Genomic DNA, 22,750 nt, shown 5'->3' with positions numbered 1-22,750 from the left:
GAATGGGACTTTCAGGATCAGTAAATAATGCCCTTGAATACCTGAAACTAGCCTTCACAAATAGCTTCAAGTACATGAATATATCACTCACTTCACCAAAAGAAATAACGTCCATAATAAAATCTTTAAAAACAAAGCATTCTAGTGGGTACGATGAAATATCAACAAAGTTAATTAAGGCATGTTCTTGTGAGTTTAGTACAATTCTAAGTTACTTGTGTAACCAGTCAATTATAACTGGGACATTTCCTGACTGGCTAAAATATGCAGATGTTAAGCCTCTATTCAAGAAAGGGGATAAAGAGATACCATCAAACTACAGACCGATTTCACTTTTGCCAGCATTCTCAAAAATTTTAGAAAAAGTAATGTACAGGCAACTGCTCAACCATCTGACCACAAATAACATATTATCAAGAACACAGTTTGGATTTCTGAAGCGTTCTGATATCGAGAAGACTATTTACACCTACAGTGAAAATGTACTTAATTCATTAAATAACAAATTACAAGCAGCAGGTATTTTCTGTGATTTGTCAAAGGTATTTGATTGTGTGAACCACAACATCCTTTTAAGTAAATTAGAATTCTATGGTGTCATGGGCAGTGCTGCAAAATGGTTCAAGTCATACCTCACTAACAGGAAACAAAGGGTGTCAGTGCAAGGGACTAGTGAATTAAGTCATCAGTCATCATCAGAATGGGAAGAAATTACATGTGGTGTCCCACAAGGATCCATCTTAGGGTCATTGCTTTTTCTTGTGTACATTAATGATCTCTCATCAGTTACACTGCCAGAAGCAGAGTTCGTTTTGTTTGCAGATGACACAAGTATTGCAATAAATAGTATGTCAAGTGTAGTTCTAGAAAGATCTGCTAATGATATTTTCATGGATATTAATAAATGGTTTAAAGCCAACTCACTGACATTAAACTTCGAAAAGACTCACTATATGCAATTTAGAACATGTAAGAGGTTTCCACCTAGCATATGCATAAAATACGAAGAAGAGCAGATAGAAGAGGTTGACAGTCTTAAATTCCTGGGATTACAACTTGATAATAAATTCAGTTTGGAAGAGCACACCACAGAACTGCAGAAACGCCTTACCAAATCTGTATTTGCAATTCGAGTGACATAGGCGACATAAAAATGAAAAAGCTTGCATACTTTGCCTACTTTCATTCCATAATGTCATATGGTATAATATTTTCAGGTAACTCTTCAAGTCAAACAAAAGTTTTCAGAGTCCAAAAGCGTGTAATACGTATTATTTGTGGAGTAAATTCACGGACGTCCTGTAGAAACCTCTTCAAAGAACTGGGTATACTAACTACTGCCTCTCAGTATATTTACTCATTAATGAAATTTGTCCTAAATAATATATCTCTTTTTCCAACAAACAGCTCAGTTCATACATACAATACCAGGAACAAAAATGATCTGCACAAGGACTTAAAAGCACTTACTTTAGTTCAAAAAGGGGTCCACTATTCAGGAACACTCATCTTCAATAATTTGCCAGTAAACATAAAAAATTTAGTTTCAAATAAAGATCAGTTTAAAAGGAGCCTGAAAGACTTACTAGTGGCCAACTCCTTCTACTCCATTGACGAATTTTTTAATAGAAACAAATGATGTATTGTATATATTCATACTATTAGTATTGTTACTTCAGCTAAAAAAAAAAAAATAAAGACATGCTCCACATCCACGAGGATCTCCTCAGCACGGATCTATGGAACGTAAACTAATCTAATCTAATCTAATCTAGTGAAAAAAAGACTACATAGCTTAAATGGTATTGTAGAAAGAAAGACAGAATAAGCTGATCCCTATTGTCCAATCACAAATTGCTGGTGTCAACACTTGAGTTTATGACATGGAGGGAAATTTTAAAGAAAAGCTACCAACCTCAGACACCATCAATATAAGCAGTCTGGAGGAACAGGTAGAGGATAAAGTTGCTGAGAGGGTAAACCCAGACAACATTCCAGCTCATTTAACTTCAGAACTTAATGATACTAAGAGAGGCATGGATTATTTGTGGAAAGAATTCAAACTTGTCCATGACAAGGTACAAAACACAATAACTTTACATGGTGTTGTGTTATGTAGTAAAGTGGTGATTTAATGAAAAGTACCAGTTTGCATTTGCTCAAGTAAGGTTAATATCAGATCCATGGGATCCAGGGACGTTAACATTCTGTGTTAATGGGCGGAGTGACAACTGTCGGTTCCTGAGTTGTTTTCAGTGTTACTTCCACATTAGTTTTCCTACACCGAATTCCCTTCATATCTTCAACTATTCTGTAATCTATTCATAACCTCATAAACTATCCTATCATATTAATATTTAAGTTACCAAATATGACTACAAGATTGTGACTAATTTAAGAGAATTGTGAACAAACAGTGACATATGAACACAAAACGGAACGAACGGAATAACATTCTGGTAGAAGGTATAATATGATAGTATTATGTAAACAGAGTGACTTTAAGATGGAATGAACAGAATAGAGTATTATATTTAAGAATAATATAATGTGAAGTGACTGATGAATTAACTATTTGATTATAGTGTATAACTTTCTGTTTAGTATAGAATATTTTATATATTTTATGAGATATGATGTAGACAGGGAGGGTTTATATCAATTTTGAAAGGGGTTGGTAGTGTAGGTACAAACATGACTAACACAACGCACACGCCTCACCTTTCAAACGACCCTCGCAGACAAGTGTAACTGATTCTTCACCATTTGCCATTCCATAGGAGTTGCTAAGATCTTTCTTCAGGGACTTCACAGGTGAAGGTGAGAATAACCATTCTGCAGGAGATGTTTAACAATGTACCTCCTCCGGCTTCTCACTCAAGTACCGGTGCAGTAGGGATCCTGGGGAAGAGGGGTGGGAATGGTTTCCTGTCTTTGAGGCTATCTTCTTTCACTTCTTTGATCTTAGCAACTGTTTCTACTTTTTCCTTTCTTACTTCTCTATTGAGTACCAGTCTATCTGTCCCTCTTTCCATATGCATATACTTCTATCGCTTAAGTTCTTCTCATTCTCTGTGGTTTTCTATAACCTTCAACTTATTTTACATAATCTGCCAAAGAATGAGCATACACGAACACACATCTACATACACACAAGGATATACTTAAGCACAAACAGAAGGATTATGAATTAGGAACCTGAAGTTATGCCAGAACCACCAAGGGATGTAGGTGAATATAGGTGTATGTACATCTGAACCGATGCACATATTATATTGTTGATATATGACGGTTCTGCATCATTATTTTGTCATATCTTTACATGTGTCTTGCTGGTCCTTGGAGAAAAGTTGGTAAATACAAGTAGAAATAGTACCTACAATGTGTGTGCATATCTGTTTATATAGTAAAAGTGAGGAGTGAAAGAGAACTCTATGGTATAAGATAATATATTAGAAAGTGGAATATGAGTGTAAAGTAGATTTGTAATTTTACCAGAGAGTATTTGAGAATAATATACATACATGCTGTAACATCTTCAACTGCTATCTAAACAACTAGCTATGAAAACCAGAGGTGTTTAATTGTACTGTGTATCCAATGGAACCTCATACCATCACACTAAGTTCTGCTTATATTTACTATAGTATATGGTATGGTATCATATTTGGGTGTAGCTCCAGAAACTGCGAGAAAGGCTTTAGGGTACGAAAGTATGTAATAACTCATGGCAATGGCTGCATCTCAGTATATTTCCTGCTTAATGAAGTTCGTTACAAGTGATACGTCTCTTTCTCCAACAAAGAGCTGAATATACAATATGAGTAGTAGGAATAGAAAAAATCTATTAAAAAGTGAAACCAATTACCTTAGCCCAAAAAGAAGTCCTGTATTTGATTCCTGCCAACTTAAATGCTCTATTAGTACTGGCTGTTTCGAAGCATTGTGCATTGTTGTTGTATTGTGTGAGTCAATTGAGATGTACATAATGTAACAAATGCATTTAACCTTGAAATCTATATAATCCACTTTCCTGAGTCCTTGTTACTTCTGTGTGTTATTTACACCATATCTGCTGATCAGTATGAGACAAGCACATCTGCAATTTGCCAGTACTGATTGAGAAACAAGTAAATATTCCCCCTCTCATGAACCCCCTAGACACACAATCTGTGCCACTCTTTCTCTGCTCTACACATCCCCTTGAGCCAGACAGTCTTGTTTCTTTAGAAGCATGAACAAAAAAAGATTATATGTCAAAAGCAGTACTGACTGTCATATAAGGTCTGTCCAAAAAATTCCGGAACTTTGTCCACAAACTTTCTCCACACTTACCTTTTACTTACTGTGCATGGTCTCCTTCAAAATACTCTCCTCCACAACTGATACATCACTTCCAACACCATTTCCACTTCCAGAAGTAGTCTTGGTATGCCTCTTGCTCGAGCGGGTGAAGCGCCATCTGCAAATTTTCTTTTATCTCATCTATCATTGCAAATCTTCACCCTTTCACTGCAGTTTTCAACACTGCAGACAAAAAAATTCCACAGGGGCCAGGTCTGGACAGTACCAAGAATGAGAAAGCACAGTGATTTCATTTTTGTGCAACAGTCATGCAACAACAGGGATGAATGTGTGTGTGCATTATCGTGATGCAATAGTCATGAATTGTCTCGCCACAGTTCAGTCCATTTCTTCTCACATTTTTTTGCAGGCATCACAAATTGTCCTTATAATACCGTTGATCAACAGTTTGTCCCTGTGGCATGAATTCTTGATGAACTAATCCTTCAAAGTCAAAGAAAACTATCAACTCGGCTTAGAAATTTGACCCGATCTGATGAGCTTTTTTGGTCTTGGAGAAACTTTCCCACCACTTGTGATGATTGAACCTTAGACATCTCACCACCAGTTATGATTCTCTTAAGGAACATCTCATCCTCATTTGTACAGTGGAAAAGCTCTTCACAGACTGCAGGGTGAAGTTCTTTCTGGTCTTGATACACAAGCCATGGGACAAAATTGGCAGCAAGATGATGCATCCCAAGATGCTGCATCAGGATTTCATGACATGATCCAACTGAAATGTCACATTCTTCTGCAATCTCACAGACAAGTCAGTTTTTAATTGGCCTGCACATTTTCGTTGATGTTCCTGACACGAGCATCATAGTTAGACATGAACATCATAGTCAGAAATCCAATGGTGTCCAGAATGAGGGTCATCTTTAACTTCTGTCCAGCCACTTTTAAACCATGTGAACCATTTGTAACAGTGAGTACAGCTTAAGTATTCATCACTGTAGGCTTCTTGCATCATTTAGTGTGTCTCTGTAAATGTTTTCTTAAGTTTCACACAAAATTTAAGCAGATGAATTGCTCCTCTAACTCTGCCATCTCGTAATTTGTAAACTGTGTGACACAACATTTTATTCAATACAACACTGAACAATAACTAACTGACATACAACAATGAAACTTCTGACAATTACACATTAAACATAGGTGTGTGCAGAGATGCCAACCATATTTCACTCCAACACACCATTGGCACAAAATTACGAATGTTGTGGAATTTTTTGAATAGGCCTCGTATGACTACTTGTCAAGATCTTTTGGTCAGGGAATATTATCTGTAGATAGTACTTTGTGGGATTAATATTTATAACAGTGATCACTCAAATAATATGTGGGACAAACAGATGGTCAATAACAGAGCCAGGAGGATTAAAAAGAAACTGCTGTAATACAGGAGATCCCAAGAGATACAGCAGAGTTGGCCCCTTCAGTCAGTGTCGCCCTCTCTGCTGCCACGTAAAGGAAAGCTGCAACACTGATCACTGTGCTGACAGTGTTGCACTGGATATTTGTCTTGCTACATACAAAGACATTTCTATGGTGATGCTGTATACAGAACCAAGTCTCATCAGAAAAACGTGTGTGGTTCTACTTCTATGTTCAGTTTTGACACTAGATGCGCCGCTGTCATCACACCTTTCTCTGCTGTCATGTCAATGGTAGTTGCAACAACTGTCACCTGCTGACAGACCACAGTGTTCCATATGTTGTTGTACTGTTTGTATGGATACTTGTTTTGGTGTCAATAAGCTCATTTCCTAACTCAAACCAAGTAACATGTTTGTGGGGATCAGCTTGGTTGTGCAATCAAATATATCTGTCTTCTCAGGTGCTAGTCATGTGGGGCCATTGAGATGCTGTTTCATGTTGGGTATGGTCCTGCTGAACTTATTTATTCCACATTCACATGATAGTCATGAACTCCAAGCCAATGTTAAAAGCAATATCACAGAACAATAAATTGTGGTCATAATAGACCACCATCCCTTCGCTGTAGAAATTCGACAAGTCTGAAAGATGTTTATCCTTCTTCCAAGGGACATAACATGACCTTCCCACAATAAACATCAATCAAATGAAATTTCTGAATGAGCAAACCACTACATAATTTTTCCTTATATACAGAATGTTGCTCTGCTCCAACCTATTTTGCATGGTTATGCAGAAATGTTAACCATTTACAAATTCAAGTATGTAGTACACTTCATGACATTTTTATGTTTATTGCATGTTGTCTTTTCAGTGTTGCAGTTTAATGGTCAATAGTGTACAGAGTTTGATAGCTCAAAGAAGTAGCATGAGTAAGAGTGTCCTGTATCAAATGAGATGCGATGATATGGAGCAGAAACATTCCCTTGGACGTCTTCTTGCTATGTTCCATCTTGGAAGCCTCTTGTAACCTTGTCTGGAGCTTTCTATAGTATGATCCTGTGACATTTTGTTCCTTTTAAGCACATTTGTTAGCACCACAATCTGAGAATCCAAAAAGCCCTCAACATCACCTTGCCTGATGATGGCTGGATCTTACTTTTACCTTGTCTTGCTTTGCACCTTTGTTTTAGGGCTGTAGTGATACACCTGGAAATCATCCACAGTGATTAGATGGCCAAGGAGATTATATAGATTAGCCTGACATAACTTCAGCTTTTTGAATGAGTGTGAGTAGTTCAACATGACAGACTCGTTGAATGAACAAGAATTGAGTCTGGCAGATGATGGGCAAAATACTGTATGCTCAGGCCATCAGCTTGGCTGAGTACATGCTAAAGCTGGTGAATTTTGTGAGCAGAAATGGTGCACCAAGACAGCACCTGGAGTGCAGATGGCAGAATCCACTGGAAGCAGGTATGCAAGTCAGAAAATGGTTGTGATGAAGTAGTGGAAAATTCAGTGAGCATTAGGAATCAGAGTTGGATAATGGCTTCCATCCGGAACACAACAGTATTGTAGAATATGCCAAATAACATTAGAGGGACATTCTAAACATAGGTTACTGATATGCTGCATAATAAGCAAGTATGCAAGCTTAGAGAATATGCAGAACTAAAATTGCTGGTGATAATGGTTTCTTGATATGGCAGTTTTATGACAAGTTACCCGTAATGAAAGATTGGAAAGTGCACCAGCATTTGTAAAATTAGTAGCACAATAAGTACTTACCACATTTTAACAATCAACATATTACTGTATACCTGATAGGAAAAGCAATCAATTCAGCTACTCAGAATTGCTGCACAATATACTACACTGGTGCAAAAGTGTGAAGTACTGTAGTCACATGATTAATTAGTTTGTAAAGAAGTAGCAGTAAGAAATATATTGACACTCAACAGTATCTCGACCTAGAAGTACTATATTATCGTAATACAGATTCAAAAGATGTAATATATTCACATTTATTTAAAAAATACTGACAAATTTTAAGATTAAAATAAAATATGTAAATTGTGGGAGAATGGTGAGAGATATCACCAACCAGATTCCTAAGGCATAAAGAATGCTCTGTCTGAATGGTCAAGTAGAAAGATGTGTCTATTTCTTATGAGAAAGACTTACATAGATTTCAAATTATTTACATACATTTCTTTTATATGATCAATTTGTACAATTATGAACACTGTAGCAGTAAAAACATCAATCTCATGCAGTAATTCATGCAGAATCCACTAATCTGCATTATTCTTACTGTTTGATAGTGGGTGTGCAAATCCACTTTCAAATTATTTACATACATTTCTTTTATATGATCAATTTGTACAATTATGAACACTGTAGCAGTAAAAACATCAATCTCATGCAGTAATTCATGCAGAATCCACTAATCTGCATTATTCTTACTGTTTGATAGTGGGTGTGCAAATCCACTTATAACTTACGTAAAATGCTTTCTGCATATGATTTCTATTGCATTGCTAAGAGCAAAGGTAGATGCTGTAGAGTTTCTTTTCCTAAAACATGTTACAAGAAATCCAACATGGTTTTAGGAAAGGGTATTCAACAGTGACTGTAGTTGGTAACCTAGTATAGACTAGTATAAATCATATATAAAATGGAAACTTATCATATCAAAAGGGTAGCCAAACATCTCTTGCAATCATACATACAAGATAGATATCAGGTCATGCACAAAAAGAGCTCCAATCCAGCTATAGTAAAGTGTGATGTAGCCCAAGAGATGGTTCTGTGTTCAATATTGTCATATTATACATCAATTATAGGCCAATGAAACACAATGCCATGTTACTTAACTACGTAAATGACGCAACAATTCTTAACTGGGAACCCAACATGAATGATTTGTTCTGAAACTGTTCTTACTTGGATTGAAAACTTAATTCCAAAATAGTCACTTAAGATTAAAAATCAGTAGGCTGTCATTCATCCGGGCTTTGCTGGTGAAGTAATTACCATTAACATATGTGTTTATAATTGGCATTTTCATAAAAGAGAAAGACTGGCCCTCAGTTTTAAAGAATATAACACCAGATCTAATTATGTGCTTAGTTTTATGTATGTAATTTTGACTATTCCTAGTTAGTATCTTCCATTATAGGGTGAAATCAATGATTGTTTCATAACTTAAATTCTGTTGTTGATTTATAAACAAATATCAAGTCTGTACTAATTATAAACATTTGGAAGACGAAATACTAGCAATCTTCAAGTATCTGTCTGGCTATATTCGAAAACATTTTAGCAAAGCCAGCCCTTAATATATTCCAAAGTAATCAACAGTTTTGTCAATAGTATTGTTTGCATACTTATGTTTGTTGATTTCATGATTTAAACAAATAATTCAGCTTAAACCTTGTTGTAGAAGAGACTGTTAAAAAGACAGAAGTTTTCAATGCATTCAGTTAATTTAATGAGTTAAGTATGAATTGTAATTTCTGTAAATTTAACTTCAAACAATGTGTAGTTTTGGCACCTATTATTGCGATGAAATATAAGGACCCAATTTTTGATCACGAGACAGTCAGTCCATGGATGAGTGTCAGACGAGTAACCTTTGTTTGTTAGAACAACAACAATGCTTCAACTTTACTGTGGAATAAGTGTTAAACAATTAGGCCAAGTGTGAAAACAATGACAGTGTCTGCTCCATATGTACCTTTCTATTCTTCAAGATCTGTGAACTTTGTGGTTAGGTTTTTAGTGCTCATAGATGTTCAACAGGAAACTATTATAACAGTATGTGGAGGTTCACCTGCAGACTATTACTGAGGCTTATGGAAAGTTTAAACAATAGTGCACTGGCCATACACTTATAACTGTGTATTATTGGGGGGTTGTGCAAACTGAAAGTAAAAGTACAGTGAAACGATACTGTGCATCTGTCATCTACATTATTTACCAAAGTCAGTGTTGGAATATATGACCATTTTTCAGCCAGTGTAGCAATGCAGTACATCGACACCGAGGACAACAACCAACAAAGGATTAAAGCAGGTGGAACCGCTACAGATAATAACAGAGGTGAGGCACACACCATGCAGTCTTTAACAAATGACTTCACAGAAACTACTCAGTAAAAAAAAAATTATTTTTGCTTTACTTATAGCTTTACATGTCAGCTTCATGATGGTGTGCCCAATTTGCTAATGGTCATAGTTATTGTGATACTCCAACAGAAAGAGGTTCCTACTCAATGGTCTGAAGATGACCACAGTAGTGGTCGAAACCGGTCACCTTGTTAAATAAATCGTGATCAAGACTGTTTTTAATAGTAATTATTAGTAACTGAAAACCACTTGAATTCTTATGTTCAACTGCCATTATTCTGGTGTTGTAAGTGGCGTTCGTGAGCGTTGGGGTCACCAGTATGGGTATCGAGATGTTACGTACGGTAATATTGAACCCAAAATTAAGTATTTGGTCGTTTATAATTAATTAACTTTATTTTGAACATATCAGTACAAAGACATCTGCTCGAATACAGAGTTCGGAGCACACTGAGATCAACAGTTTTCAAAGAAGTTCGTTCTCAAAGATGAGGCGGTCGACTCTTGCAATCGATAACCACCACACCATAAACATGCTGTACATGCACATTAGATCAGCTGTGAGTGTGGAGTAGTACACATTGGAAGATCAGAACATGGCTAAAAGAGATTAAGTGTCATACACTGCTCAGACAACAAAATAAATTCACAGTGACAAAAAATGAAAACCGATGTTTCACTGAGTAGTTGGAGAGAGTGTTAATAATGTTACAAAAAATTAAATATTGATGGTTTTAATGTTAATTTTTTGTCAGGTATTAGTAACTGAATTACTTTTGAATGCATTACGGGAACAGCAGTGATCAATGTCTTATAAATAATTACTATTAAAAACAGTCTTGATCACGATTTATTTAACAAGGTGACCAGTTTCAACCACTACTGTGGTCATCTTCAGACCATTAAGTAGGAACCTCTTTCTGTTGATTCTCCAACAGAAAGAGGTTCCTACTCAATGGTCTGAAGATGACCACAGTAGTGGTCGAAACCGGTCACCTTGTTAAATAAATCGAGATCAAGACTGTTTTTAATAGTAATTATTAGTAACTGAAAACCACTTGAATTCTTATGTTCAACTGCCATTCTTCTGCACTGTAAAATTTCTAATAAATGTCTTACAATTTAATTCACCAACCCTTTCAGACTTCTTTTTAAGACTAGTGTTATCAGAGATTTGGATCTAAGAGTGCAATAAACTGATTATCTGATAGTAAAAATGTAATAATAAGACTTCAAACAATAACAGAAAAGCACTGCACAGAAGAACTGACATCTGTTTTTCATGAGATAGATGATGACGAACAGAATACTCTACCATTGCCCCCATTTGCACTATTTATATGTGGTATACAATTTAAAATGTCTTCAGTAGTCATATATTTTATTTTACTGTCACAAAATTTTCAAACCTGTGAATTTCTGATGGACTGTTCATACTTTTTCTGCAGTTTTGAGTATTCATTGTGAAGTTGTTTCACCATTGCAAGTGCTAGTCTTTTCGACTGGTTGAGATCATCTGCCATATCTTTTGTTTTATCAAGCTCTTCCTGCACATGTGACAAAGATCGTTCCAACTTACGTCTTTTTTCATTTTCTACCTGTAGCTCCTGCAAAATGAAAGATGAAATTGATGAAACAACTCTCATGAAGTTCAAGACAAAATTTCTGATGAATATATAGAGTTTGACCTCTACACTGCCAATAAATAAACTATTTCTGTAACTTATGTCATCAGCCTTTCCTGTTGGGTGTTCTCCACAAAATAATTATAACTATGTATAAATGACAAACAAACAGATTTCCTGGTGAGGATTTCTTTTTAAATGTGTGTATTTAAAACTGTTTAGTTATCATTATGTGAAACATTTTGGTGCCTACTAAGGAGAAATATGTAAAATGACTTGCACAGAAAATATATGATAATTTTAACTGTTTTCTAGAAAGATATACAAATCAGAGTATTATTTCTTCTCAACCATGTATTAGAAGTCTACATTGGTTATTTGATGGAATCAAAACATTTTGTACAGAGAAAAGGAGGCACAAGAGATATTATCATAAGGTATCAGATATATTCTATTTGAGTGTTAAAACTCATTCTTAATAAGTTAAAGACAACACAGAAGAAATTGGATATCTGAATGGGGTCACAACTCCTAATGGTATGAGGAGAAATAAGGAAATCAACCAATTTATATGTCTGGGGGGTTCAACTCAACAATAATGGTATGAAAATTAATAATCCACAGTATGTAGTGGACACTTTCAATGCACATTACAACGGAACTTTAACAAGTTGACAGAAATATTACAATAATAACAGAAGTATATACCAGCAAAAGCTCTACAATGTAATTGAAAACTGCACTCCCATATTCAATAGTACTTATTTGTAAATATTATTATCATAAAAATACAAAAACAGTAACTATATGCTTATACACAGTTGTTGTTGTTGTTGTTGTTGTGGTCTTCAGTCCTGAGACTGGTTTGATGCAGCTTTCCATGCTACTCTATCCTGTGCAAGCTCCTTCATCTCCCAGCACCTACTGCAACCTACATCCTTCTGAATCTGCTTAGTGTATTCATCTCTTGGTCTCCCTCTACGACTTTTACCCTCCACGCTGCCCTCCAGTGCTAAATTTGTGATCCCTTGATGCCTCAGGACATGTCCTACCAACTGATCCCTTCTTCTAGTCAAGTTGTGCCACAAACTTCTCCTCTCCCCAATCCTATTCAATACCTCCTCATTAGTTACGTGATCTACCCACCTAATCATCAACATTTTTCTGTAGCACCACATTTTGAAAGCTTCTATTCTCTTCTTGTCCAAACTATTTATCGTCCATGTTCCACTTCCATACATGGCTACACTCCGTACAAATACTTTCAGAAACGACTTCCTGACACTTAAATCTATACTCGATGTTAACAAATATCTCTTCTTCAGAAACGCTTTCCTTGCCATTGCCAGTCTACATTTTATATCCTCTCTACTTCGGCTATCATCAGTTATTTTGCTCCCCAAATAGCAAAACTCCTTTACTACTTTAAGTGTCTCATTTCCTAATCTAATTCCCTCAGCATGACCCAACTTAATTCGACTACATTCCATTAACCTTGTTTTACCTTCGTTGATGTTCATCTTATATCCTCCTTTCAAGACACTATCCATTCCATTCATCTGCTCTTCCAAGTCCTTTGCTGTCTCTCCCTGTCTCACTCCCTTCCCAACCACTGCTTCCCTTTCATGCCCCTTGACTCTTATAACTGCCATCTGGTTTCTGTACAAATTGTAAATAGGCTTTCGCTCCCTGTATTTTACCCCTGCCACCTTTAGAATTTGAAAGAGAGTATTCCAGTCAACATTTTCAAAAGCTTTCTCTATGTCTACAAATGCTAGAAACATAGGTTTGTCTTTCCTTAATCTTTCTTCTAAGATAAGTCATAAGGTCAGTATTGCCTCACGTGTTCCAACATTTCTACGGAATCCAAACTCATCTTCCCCGAGGTCGGCTTCTACCAGTTTTTCCATTCGTCTGTAAATAATTCGTGTTAGTATTAGGCAGCTGTGGCTTATTAAACTGATAGTCCGATAATTTTCACATCTGTCAAAAGCTGCTTTCTTTGGTATTGGAATTATTATATTCTTCTTGAAGTCTGAGGGTATTTCACCTGTCTCGTACATCTTGCTCACCAGATGGTAGAGTTTTGTCAGGACTGGCTCTCCCAAGGCCATCAGTAGTTATAATGGAATGTTGTCTACTCCCGGGGCCTTGTTTCGACTCAGGTCTTTCAGTGCTCTGTCAAACTCTTCACGCAGTATCATATCTCCCATTTCATCTTCATCCACATCCTCTTCCATTTCCATAATATTGTCCTCAAGTACATCGCCCTTGTATAGACCCTCTATATACTCCTTCCACCTTTCTGCTTTCCCCTCTTTGCTTAGAACTGGGTTTCCATCTGAGCTCTTGATATTCATACTAGTGGCTCTCTTTTCTCCAAAGGTCTCTCTAATTTTCCTGTAGGCTGTATCTATCTTACCCCTAGTGAGATAAGCCTCTACATCCTTACATTTGTCCTCTATCCATGCCTGCTTAGGCATTTTGCACTTCCTGTCGATCTCATTTTTGAGACATTTGTATTCCTTTTTCCTTGCTTCATTTACTGCATTTTTATATTTTCTCCTTTCATCAATTAAATTCAATATTTCTTCTGTTACCCAAGGATTTCTACTAGCCCTCGTCTTTTTACCTACTTGATCCTCTGCTGCCTTCACTACTTCATCCCTCAGAGCTGCCCATTTGTCTTCTACTGTATTTCTTTCCGCCATTCCTGTCAATTGTTTCCTCATGCTGTCCCTGAAACTCTGTACAACCTCTGGTTCTTTCAGTTTATCCAGGTCCCATCTCCTTAAATTCCCACCTTATTGCAGTTTCTTCAGTTTTAATCTACAGTTCATAACCAATAGATTGTGGTCAGAGTCCACATCTGCCCCTGTAAATGTCTTACAATTTAAAACCTGATTCTTAAATCTCTGTCTTACCATTATATAATCTATCTGATACCTTTTAGTATCTCCAGAATTCTTCCATGTATACAACCTTCTTTTATGATTCTTGAACCAAGTGTTAGCTATGATTAACTTATGCTCTGTGCAAAATTCTACCAGGCGGCTTCCTCTTTCATTTCTTACCTCCAATCCATATTCACCTACTATGTTTCCTTCTCTCCCTTTTCCTACTGTCGAATTCCAGTCACCCATGACTATTAAATTTTCGTCTCCCTTCACTACCTGAATAATTTCTTTTATCTCATCATGTTGTTGTTGTTGTGGTCTTCAGTCCTGAGATTGGTTTGATGCAGCTCTCCATGCTACTCTATCCTGTGCAAGCTTCTTCATCTCCCAGTACCTACTGCAACCTACATCCTTCTGAATCTGCTTAGTGTATTCATCTCTTGGTCTCCCTCTACGATTTTTACCCTCCACGCTGCCCTCCAATACTAAATTGGTGATCCCTTGATGCCTCAGGACATGTCCTACCAACCGATCCCATCTTCTGGTCAAGTTGTGCCACAAACTTCTCTTCTCCCCAATCCTATGCAGTACTTCCTCATTAGTTATGTGATCTACCCATCTAATCTTCAGCATTCTTCTGTAGCACAACATGTCGAAAGCTTCTCTTCTCTTCTTGTCCAAACTATTTATCATCCATGTTTCACTTCCATACATGGCTACACTCCATACAAATACTTTCAGAAATGACTTCCTGACACTTAAATCTATACTTGATGTTAACAAATTTCTCTTCGTCAGAAACGCTTTCCTTGCCATTGCCAGTCTACATTTTATATCCTCTCTACTTCGACCATCATCAGTTATTTTGCTCCCCAAATAGCAAAACTCCTTTACTACTTTAAGTGTCTCATTTCCTAATCTAATTCCCTCAGCATCACCCGACTTAATTCGACTACATTCCATTGTCCTTGTTTTGCTTTTGTTGATGTTCATCTTATATCCTCCTTTCAAGACACTGTCCATTCCATTCAACTGCTCTTCCAAGTCCTTTGCTGTCTCTGACAGAATTACAATGTCATCGGCGAACCTCAAACTTTTTATTTCTTCTCCATGGATTTTAATACCTACTCTGAATTTTTCTTTTGTTTCCTTTACTGCTTGCTCAATATACAGATTGAATAACATCGGGGAGAGGCTACAACCCTGTCTTACTCCCTTCCCAACCACTGCTTCCCTTTCATGTCCCTCGACTCTTATAACTGCCATCTGGTTTCTGTACATTTCTGCAATTTTTTCGTCATCTGCAGAGCTAGTTGGCATATAAACTTGTACTACTGTAGTAGGCATGGGCTTCGTGTCTATCTTGGCCACTATAATATGTTCACTATGCTGTTTGTAGTAGCTTACCCGCACTCCTATTTTTTATTCATTACTATACCTACTCCTGCATTACCCCTATTTGATTTTGTATTTATAACCCTGTATTCACCTGACCAGAAGTCTTGTTCCTCCTGCCACCGAACTTCACTAATTCCCACTATATCTAACTTTAACCTATCCATTTCCCTTTTTAAATTTTCTAACCTACCTGCCCGATTAAGGGATCTGACATTCCACGCTCCGATCTGTAGAATGCCAGTTTTGTTTCTTCTGATAACGATGTCCTCTAGAGTAGTCCCTGCCCAGACATCTGAATGGGGGACTATTTTACCTCCAGAATATTTTACCCAAGAGGACACCATCATAATTTAACCATACAGTAAAGATCCATGCCCTCGGGAAAAAAGTATAAAAAACTATAAAAAACTGTAATAAACTGACAGCAATTGCTGACCTATACACCAAATCCTGGGAACAAGTATAGGGCACTGTGGGACTTAACTGCTGAGGTCATCAGTCCCCTAGAACTAAGAACTACTTAAACCTAACTAACCGAAGGACATCACACACATCCATGCCCAAGGCAGGATTCGAACCTGCGACTGTAGCAGTCACATGTTTCCAGACTGTATCACGTAGAACCGCTCAGCCACTCTGGCCAGCCTTCTCGGTTAGGCATAACCTCTACTATATGGACTGTTTGTGTTTGATTACACCAATGAGTATCCTGTGAGGCTCTTGACTGAAATTCCCTTTGGCTTTGTGCATTATTCAGCATACTTGCGTTACTTTGCTGGCCAAAGTTCGCTATCTGTGGATTATTTGGCTGTCTGGTATTGTTTTTTGTTTGCCCATCAATCAGGTGATTATTGCCGGAAGCTTGTGTCTGTACATATTGTTCAGGATGGCCATATGCTATGTATTGTAGTTGTTTTTGTTAAATTTTTGCCCATTTCTTTTATATCTGCTCTTGAATTTACAGCTTTGTCAATTGCTGCTGTGATTACCATTACCATTACCATAAGTCTGTGTGCGGTAATGTTGCCATCCATGTTGTGTTACAAATCTGTTGTTCACTTGTTGGTTCGTAAATATCTGTCTGTGTATTAACAGGCTTGCGTTGTACTGGTCTCTCTTTGTATTTCAAATCTACTGAGTCCAGTAAAGACAGAAAGTATTCAGTGTTGTGTTCTGGAATGGTAATGAGTTTTTCCCTAATGTGGACAGGAGGAAGATGCCTCTTTAAAATTTTCAGCATGTCTACTTGAGATACCGGGTTCATCCAGTGCCTGATTTTATTCAAATATTTTTCAAAATGGGCCCTCAAGCTTCCATGTTTGCTATTGAATAGTGCTGGATTGAATGCTTCATGTCTGAGCCTCTCTTGTACAGTCTCAGACCAATATTTATTCAGAAAGTCTCTCTCAAACTGTTCATAGCAGTGGCAATATTCTGCCCATAGCAGAATATCACCCTTTGTGTATTCAACAACAAATCTAATTTTTGGGGCTTCGGTTCAGGTACAAGGTGAAACATATCAAAATGCTTTAATAAAGACCATGGGGTGTGTTCTTTTCACTTCAGAGGTAAATACTGGAAACTGTCAATGCTGAAGTAATCCCTCATTGACAAGTAATTCTGACAAACACACCACGCTGTCAGTGACAGATGTGTTTGTGTTCACTTGTGCCATATTGCATGGCAATTGTGCTTGCTCGACAGGTACAGCTGCTAGCAGGTGTTGTTGCATGCTGAAACCTTCGCTATTTTCCACTATATTGTGGGTAATCAGTGGAAGTATCTAACTTCTTTAAAAGCATGGATTTGTTTGGTGTCAAATGTTGTTTTGGAATGTCAGTAATTTTAGCAATACTGCCTCAGAACCTTTCTTCTGCTTCCTTTAAAGCTGAATCTATTTTAGCTAGAAGTTGACTTTCTTGCTCCTTTAGAGCTTCTTCTACAGTACCTATATAAACTTTGCAATCTGACACTACCTTTTCAGTAAGAGTGCTTTCCTTATCCAGCATCCCGGCTTCAGCTTTCTCAGTTACTTCCTTTACATCTGCACATACCTTATCTCTCTGTTTTATGGCAAATTTTGAGTCCAAACATAACTGGTCTACTCTTAGACTTGACTTTTGTACCTCTGTAGATAAATTTTCACATACGTCTTGCAGCTCGCTGACTGCATCCGTCACAATTTTTACCAATGCATCCACTTGGGAATGCGTCTCTTGAATTTGAGAATATGCTTCACACCTGCAAGTTGTTCCTGTTTATCATCTATGGATAATACTTTTTCTATTAATGTATTTATATGGCAGGACATGTCAGTAATTACACTCCTGGAAATTGAAATAAGAACACCATGAATTCATTGTCCCAGGAAGGGGAAACTTTATTGACACATTCCTGGGGTCAGATACATCACATGATCACACTGACAGAACTACAGGCACATAGACACAAGCAACAGAGTATGCACAATGTCGGCACTAGTACAGTGTATATCCACCTTTCGTCTCCCATGGAGACGATCGTAGAGATGCTGGATGTAGTCCTGTGGAACGGCTTGCCATGCCATTTCCACCTGGCACCTCAGTTAGACCAGCGTTCGTGCTGGACGTGCAGACCGCGTGAGACGACGCTTCATCCAGTCCCAAACATGCTCAATGGGGGACAGATCCGGAGATCTTGCTGGCCAGGGTAGTTGACTTACACCTTCTAGAGCACGTTGGGTGGCACGGGATACATGCGGACGTGCATTGTCCTGTTGGAACAGCAAGTTCCCTTGCCGGTCTAGGAATGGTAGAACGATGGGTTCGATGACGGTTTGGATGTACCGTGCACTATTCAGTGTCCCCTCGATGATCACCAGTGGTGTACGGCCAGTGTAGGAGATCGCTCCCCACACCATGATGCCGGGTGTTGGCCCTGTGTGCCTCGGTCGTATGCAGTCCTGATTGTGGTGCTCACCTGCACGGCGCCAAACACGCATACGACCATCATTGGCACCAAGGCAGAAGCGACTCTCATCACTGAAGACGACACGTCTCCATTCGTCCCTCCATTCACACCTGTCGCGACACCACTGGAGGCGGGCTGCACGATGTTGGGGCGTGAGCGGAAGACGGCCTAACGGTGTGCGGGACCGTAGCCCAGCTTCATGGAGACGGTTGCGAATGGTCCTCGCCGATACCCCAGGAGCAACAGTGTCCCTAATTTGCTGGGAAGTGGCGGTGCGGTCCCCTACAGCACTGTGTAGGATCCTACGGTCTTGGCGTGCATCCGTGCGTCGCTGCGGTCCGGTCCCAGGTCGATGGGCACGTGCACCTTCCGCCGACCACTGGCGACAACATCGATGTACTGTGGAGACCTCACGCCCCACGTGTTGAGCAATTCGGCGGTACGTCCACCCGGCCTCCCGCATGCCCACTATACGCCCTCGCTCAAAGTCCGTCAACTGCTCATATGGTTCACGTCCACGCTGTCGCGGCATGCTACCAGTGTTAAAGACTGCGATGGAGCTCCGTATGCCACGGCAAACTGGCTGACACTGACGGCGGCGGTGCACAAATGCTGCGCAGCTAGCGCCATTCGACGGCCAACACCGCGGTTCCTGGTGTGTCCGCTGTGCCGTGCGTGTGATCATTGCTTGTACAGACCTCTCGCAGTGTCCGGAGCAAGTATGGTGGGTCTGACACACCGGTGTCAATGTGTTCTTTTTTCCATTTCCAGGAGTGTATGTCTTGTTTTAGTTGTCTACCTATCTCAGTCAACTTTCCAGAGTTTTGCTCACCTCACTAAACTGTTGACTAACACTGTTCTTGAAATCTTTAAATGCCTGATTTTGCTTTGTAAGCTGTTGTCCTATATTTTCCTGGTGTTCTGTGAACTGCTGCATCATACCCTTAAGTTGTTGCATTACACTTTCCTGAAATTCCTGTTGTTTCTCAAACTGTTGTGCTATTAGTTGCATGAGTTGTGTCAAACTGTGTGTCTCACTAGTATTTACATAGCTTTTATGATATGTTTCCTGTTCTTGTGTTTGCAATGACATTAGCAAATAATCAAACGAAGTTTTGCTGTTGTGTGCTTCAGTTTCACTATTTGAAAAAATATTTCCCAGTGAGAACCGAGAAATTGTATCATCGAGCATCATAAAAGTGACATCATTATTAGTTATACTACCAGTGTCATCATTTTTTGATACTGGGATGCCAATCTCATTGTTTTGGTAGCCACTGGCCAGTTCACAAGTTGGAGCCTTACCTTCAACTGTTTCCAAGCTTGAATTTCCGACATCTTGCCATATTGCATTTTGTAATGAGTTTTCAACAATGGCCATTTCCTTTGACTCTATTATGAATAGTGTTTAACAAAATTATGAAAAAAATTCCCCAAAAATGAAATTTTGTCTATATTGATACTTTTTGACTAAAGTAGATTTATCCGCATATTCACTAATGAAACTGATTATTATCTGTCACTGTCTTATAGAATTTGATGACTTATGTTGCACTTTAATGATGCCTTTATACAAATTTTCACCTTTTCTGTAGAAATGCATTTTCCATAAAGGATATTAATCGGAAGGAAAAGAGATTATCTACGCCAGAGAGATGGCACGAAGTGTGGCCATATAAGCATACAGCATAGCAGCTTCCCACCTTTACCATTGAAACCAGCATTCCTGGTGTGTCTCATTTGTATGCAGAATTTAATTTTAATTTGCTCCTTCAATCTTTTTTATTCCCAGTCTCACAGGCATATAACAAATACAAAAAAAGTTTCATTACTTTCTTGTGACAATAAAGTAAATCACTTATTTCAAAAAAATTTTTATTTCAACAGTTGAAAGGTCTGTTCATATCCCACTCAGCGTTGTCCTTCAAACGGACACCATTGACTAGTCGCATATAGGTGTGAGGGCAAATAATGGAAACTGAATGATAATTGCTTCTTGAATATATAAAAAAAATTGATTGGAAAGAATAACTGAAAGAAATTCGAAGGTAACTTATAAATCTGTACACATATCCTGAGTAAACTTTAACTGGTACCAGTATCAACAGACCATCAATGTCAATCCATTTAATATCAGTATTCAGATTTTGACTTATCTACTGCTTCACATTAGTTCCATTGTGCATAGTGCTGATTATGATAATGCTGGTACAGGATCGTGACTCTGCTACTCGTGCAAATTCCTCTTGTCTGCTTCAAACCTCCTGATGCAGGATTCTCAGCGCGAGTGAAATGATGAAGAGATGGGTGTGATTGACGTAAATATATGAATAAACTTGGCCTTCCTAATAGCTTTTACAACACTTTTTAATATACATTTGGAATACACAGTTTTAAACAATACTGGCACGATGAAGCTAGTCATATGTCCGCCCACTACCACTCATAGAAATAAACAGGTGAAAATACTGGAATTAATCAATTGAAGAGCATATCCCTTCTCTGTTTTGTATACGAAAATTACCTTTGCCTCAAAACAATTCATTACTTTACCTTTGGATTTACATCTATATAGCTTACATGTATAGAAAGAAAAGAATGAAGAAAGAAAAAAAATAATATAATTCATCATAAAATTAAGTCCATCCCTTTTTATGTCAAAGTTCTTTTCAATTTGCTCAAGTAGAATCATTGCTGTGATTTGATTTTATCTTATGGTGAAATTCATCTACTAGTAAAACTTCTTTTCTAATGAAATGTGCAATTATAAAGGCCTTACAATGAGAAACTTCCATACCAACTTTGTAACTATGAATTCTTCTACATCCTTGTTTGTATATTCTGGTGGTGATATTATAACAATAACTTAAAAGAAAGCGGAAAAACTGTGTTAACAATTAGAAATATTAATTCCCACAATGCAATAAAAGTAAAACTCACACATCCAGCATTGGAAAAGAATTGACTTCTACATATGGAAAGAAAGTTATATGATAAATTACTATGGAGTTCTGAGTAAAAAAACACACAGTACATTTAAAGCTGTTATCAGATATAACCTGATACAAAGTACTTATACAATGTAGAGGAATATCTTACAGCATAAAAGTAAGAATTTTAACTCCAGTAGCTTAGACACAGATCAATCACTGTAAAATAAAACAAAAATATTGTAAGATATATGATCACAAATGCAATAAAAACAAAACATATGTCTTATGCATGTACAAAAAATGTTGTTGAACATGGAAATTTTAAGAGTACATTGCTGGTAAACAGAAACTCCATTATCAAAATATCATTATCTGGCCATATCATGTTACATCACCCACACTGTAATGAATAAATGCTACTCAATAGTTTCCCTTATGGAAATATTATTTATTTCTGGCTTCCTCATATGACCACATTATTTACGAACTATTGTATCGAGCATCAGACATCTCCATCTCCAGTTATGCATCACTCTCTTATATGAAATCAAACACTGGTGCTGGAGTTAAATTTTGAGACAGTGTTGCTGGCCAGTACCTCCTTTCAAGAGGCAAAAATTTAAGTACTGTCTACAGACACACATAACAGTACATAAAACTATCCTAGCTTTCAGAACTACTGGTTGTCTGCATCAAGTAGCCAGCAGCATCAATTGCAGAGTATCCTCAGTAAATTTAGGATTCTCAGACCACAGTGAATTAATTACGCAGGTTAACTTGCCAAAGAACAAGCCTTAACAGAAAAAATTCTTAAACAGAGGATAAAATCAATAAAAATAATATGCACACCCTACCCCCATGAACCATGGACCTTGCTGTTGGTGGGGAGGCTTGCGTGTCTCAGCTATACAGATAGCCGTACCGTAGGTGCAATCTCAACAGAAGGGTATCTTTTGAGAGGCCAGACAAATGTGTGGTTCCTGAAGAGGGGCAGCAAGCCTTTTCAGTAGTTACAGTGGCAACAGTCTGGATAATTGACTGATCTGGCCTTGTAACACTAACCAAAACGGCCTTGCTGTGCTGGTATT

At 37.8% G+C, this 22,750-nt stretch overlaps 1 protein-coding gene across 1 annotated transcript in view; it reads right to left on the bottom strand.

Annotated features, from left to right (window-relative positions):
* The window catches only part of LOC126253155 (tropomyosin-like), a 293,413-nt gene that overhangs the window by 184,102 nt on the left and 86,561 nt on the right, over nucleotides 1-22,750 (bottom strand). Inside the window, exon 3 of the mRNA XM_049954313.1 lies at nucleotides 11,270-11,467. Within this exon, the coding sequence (XP_049810270.1) occupies nucleotides 11,270-11,467 (198 nt within the window). The remainder of the gene's footprint in view (nucleotides 1-11,269; nucleotides 11,468-22,750) is intronic.

Source organism: Schistocerca nitens, chromosome 4 (genome assembly GCF_023898315.1).
Source record: "Schistocerca nitens isolate TAMUIC-IGC-003100 chromosome 4, iqSchNite1.1, whole genome shotgun sequence".
Lineage (NCBI taxonomy): Eukaryota > Metazoa > Arthropoda > Insecta > Orthoptera > Acrididae > Schistocerca > Schistocerca nitens.
This window is presented reverse-complemented; position numbering and strand designations above follow the sequence as displayed.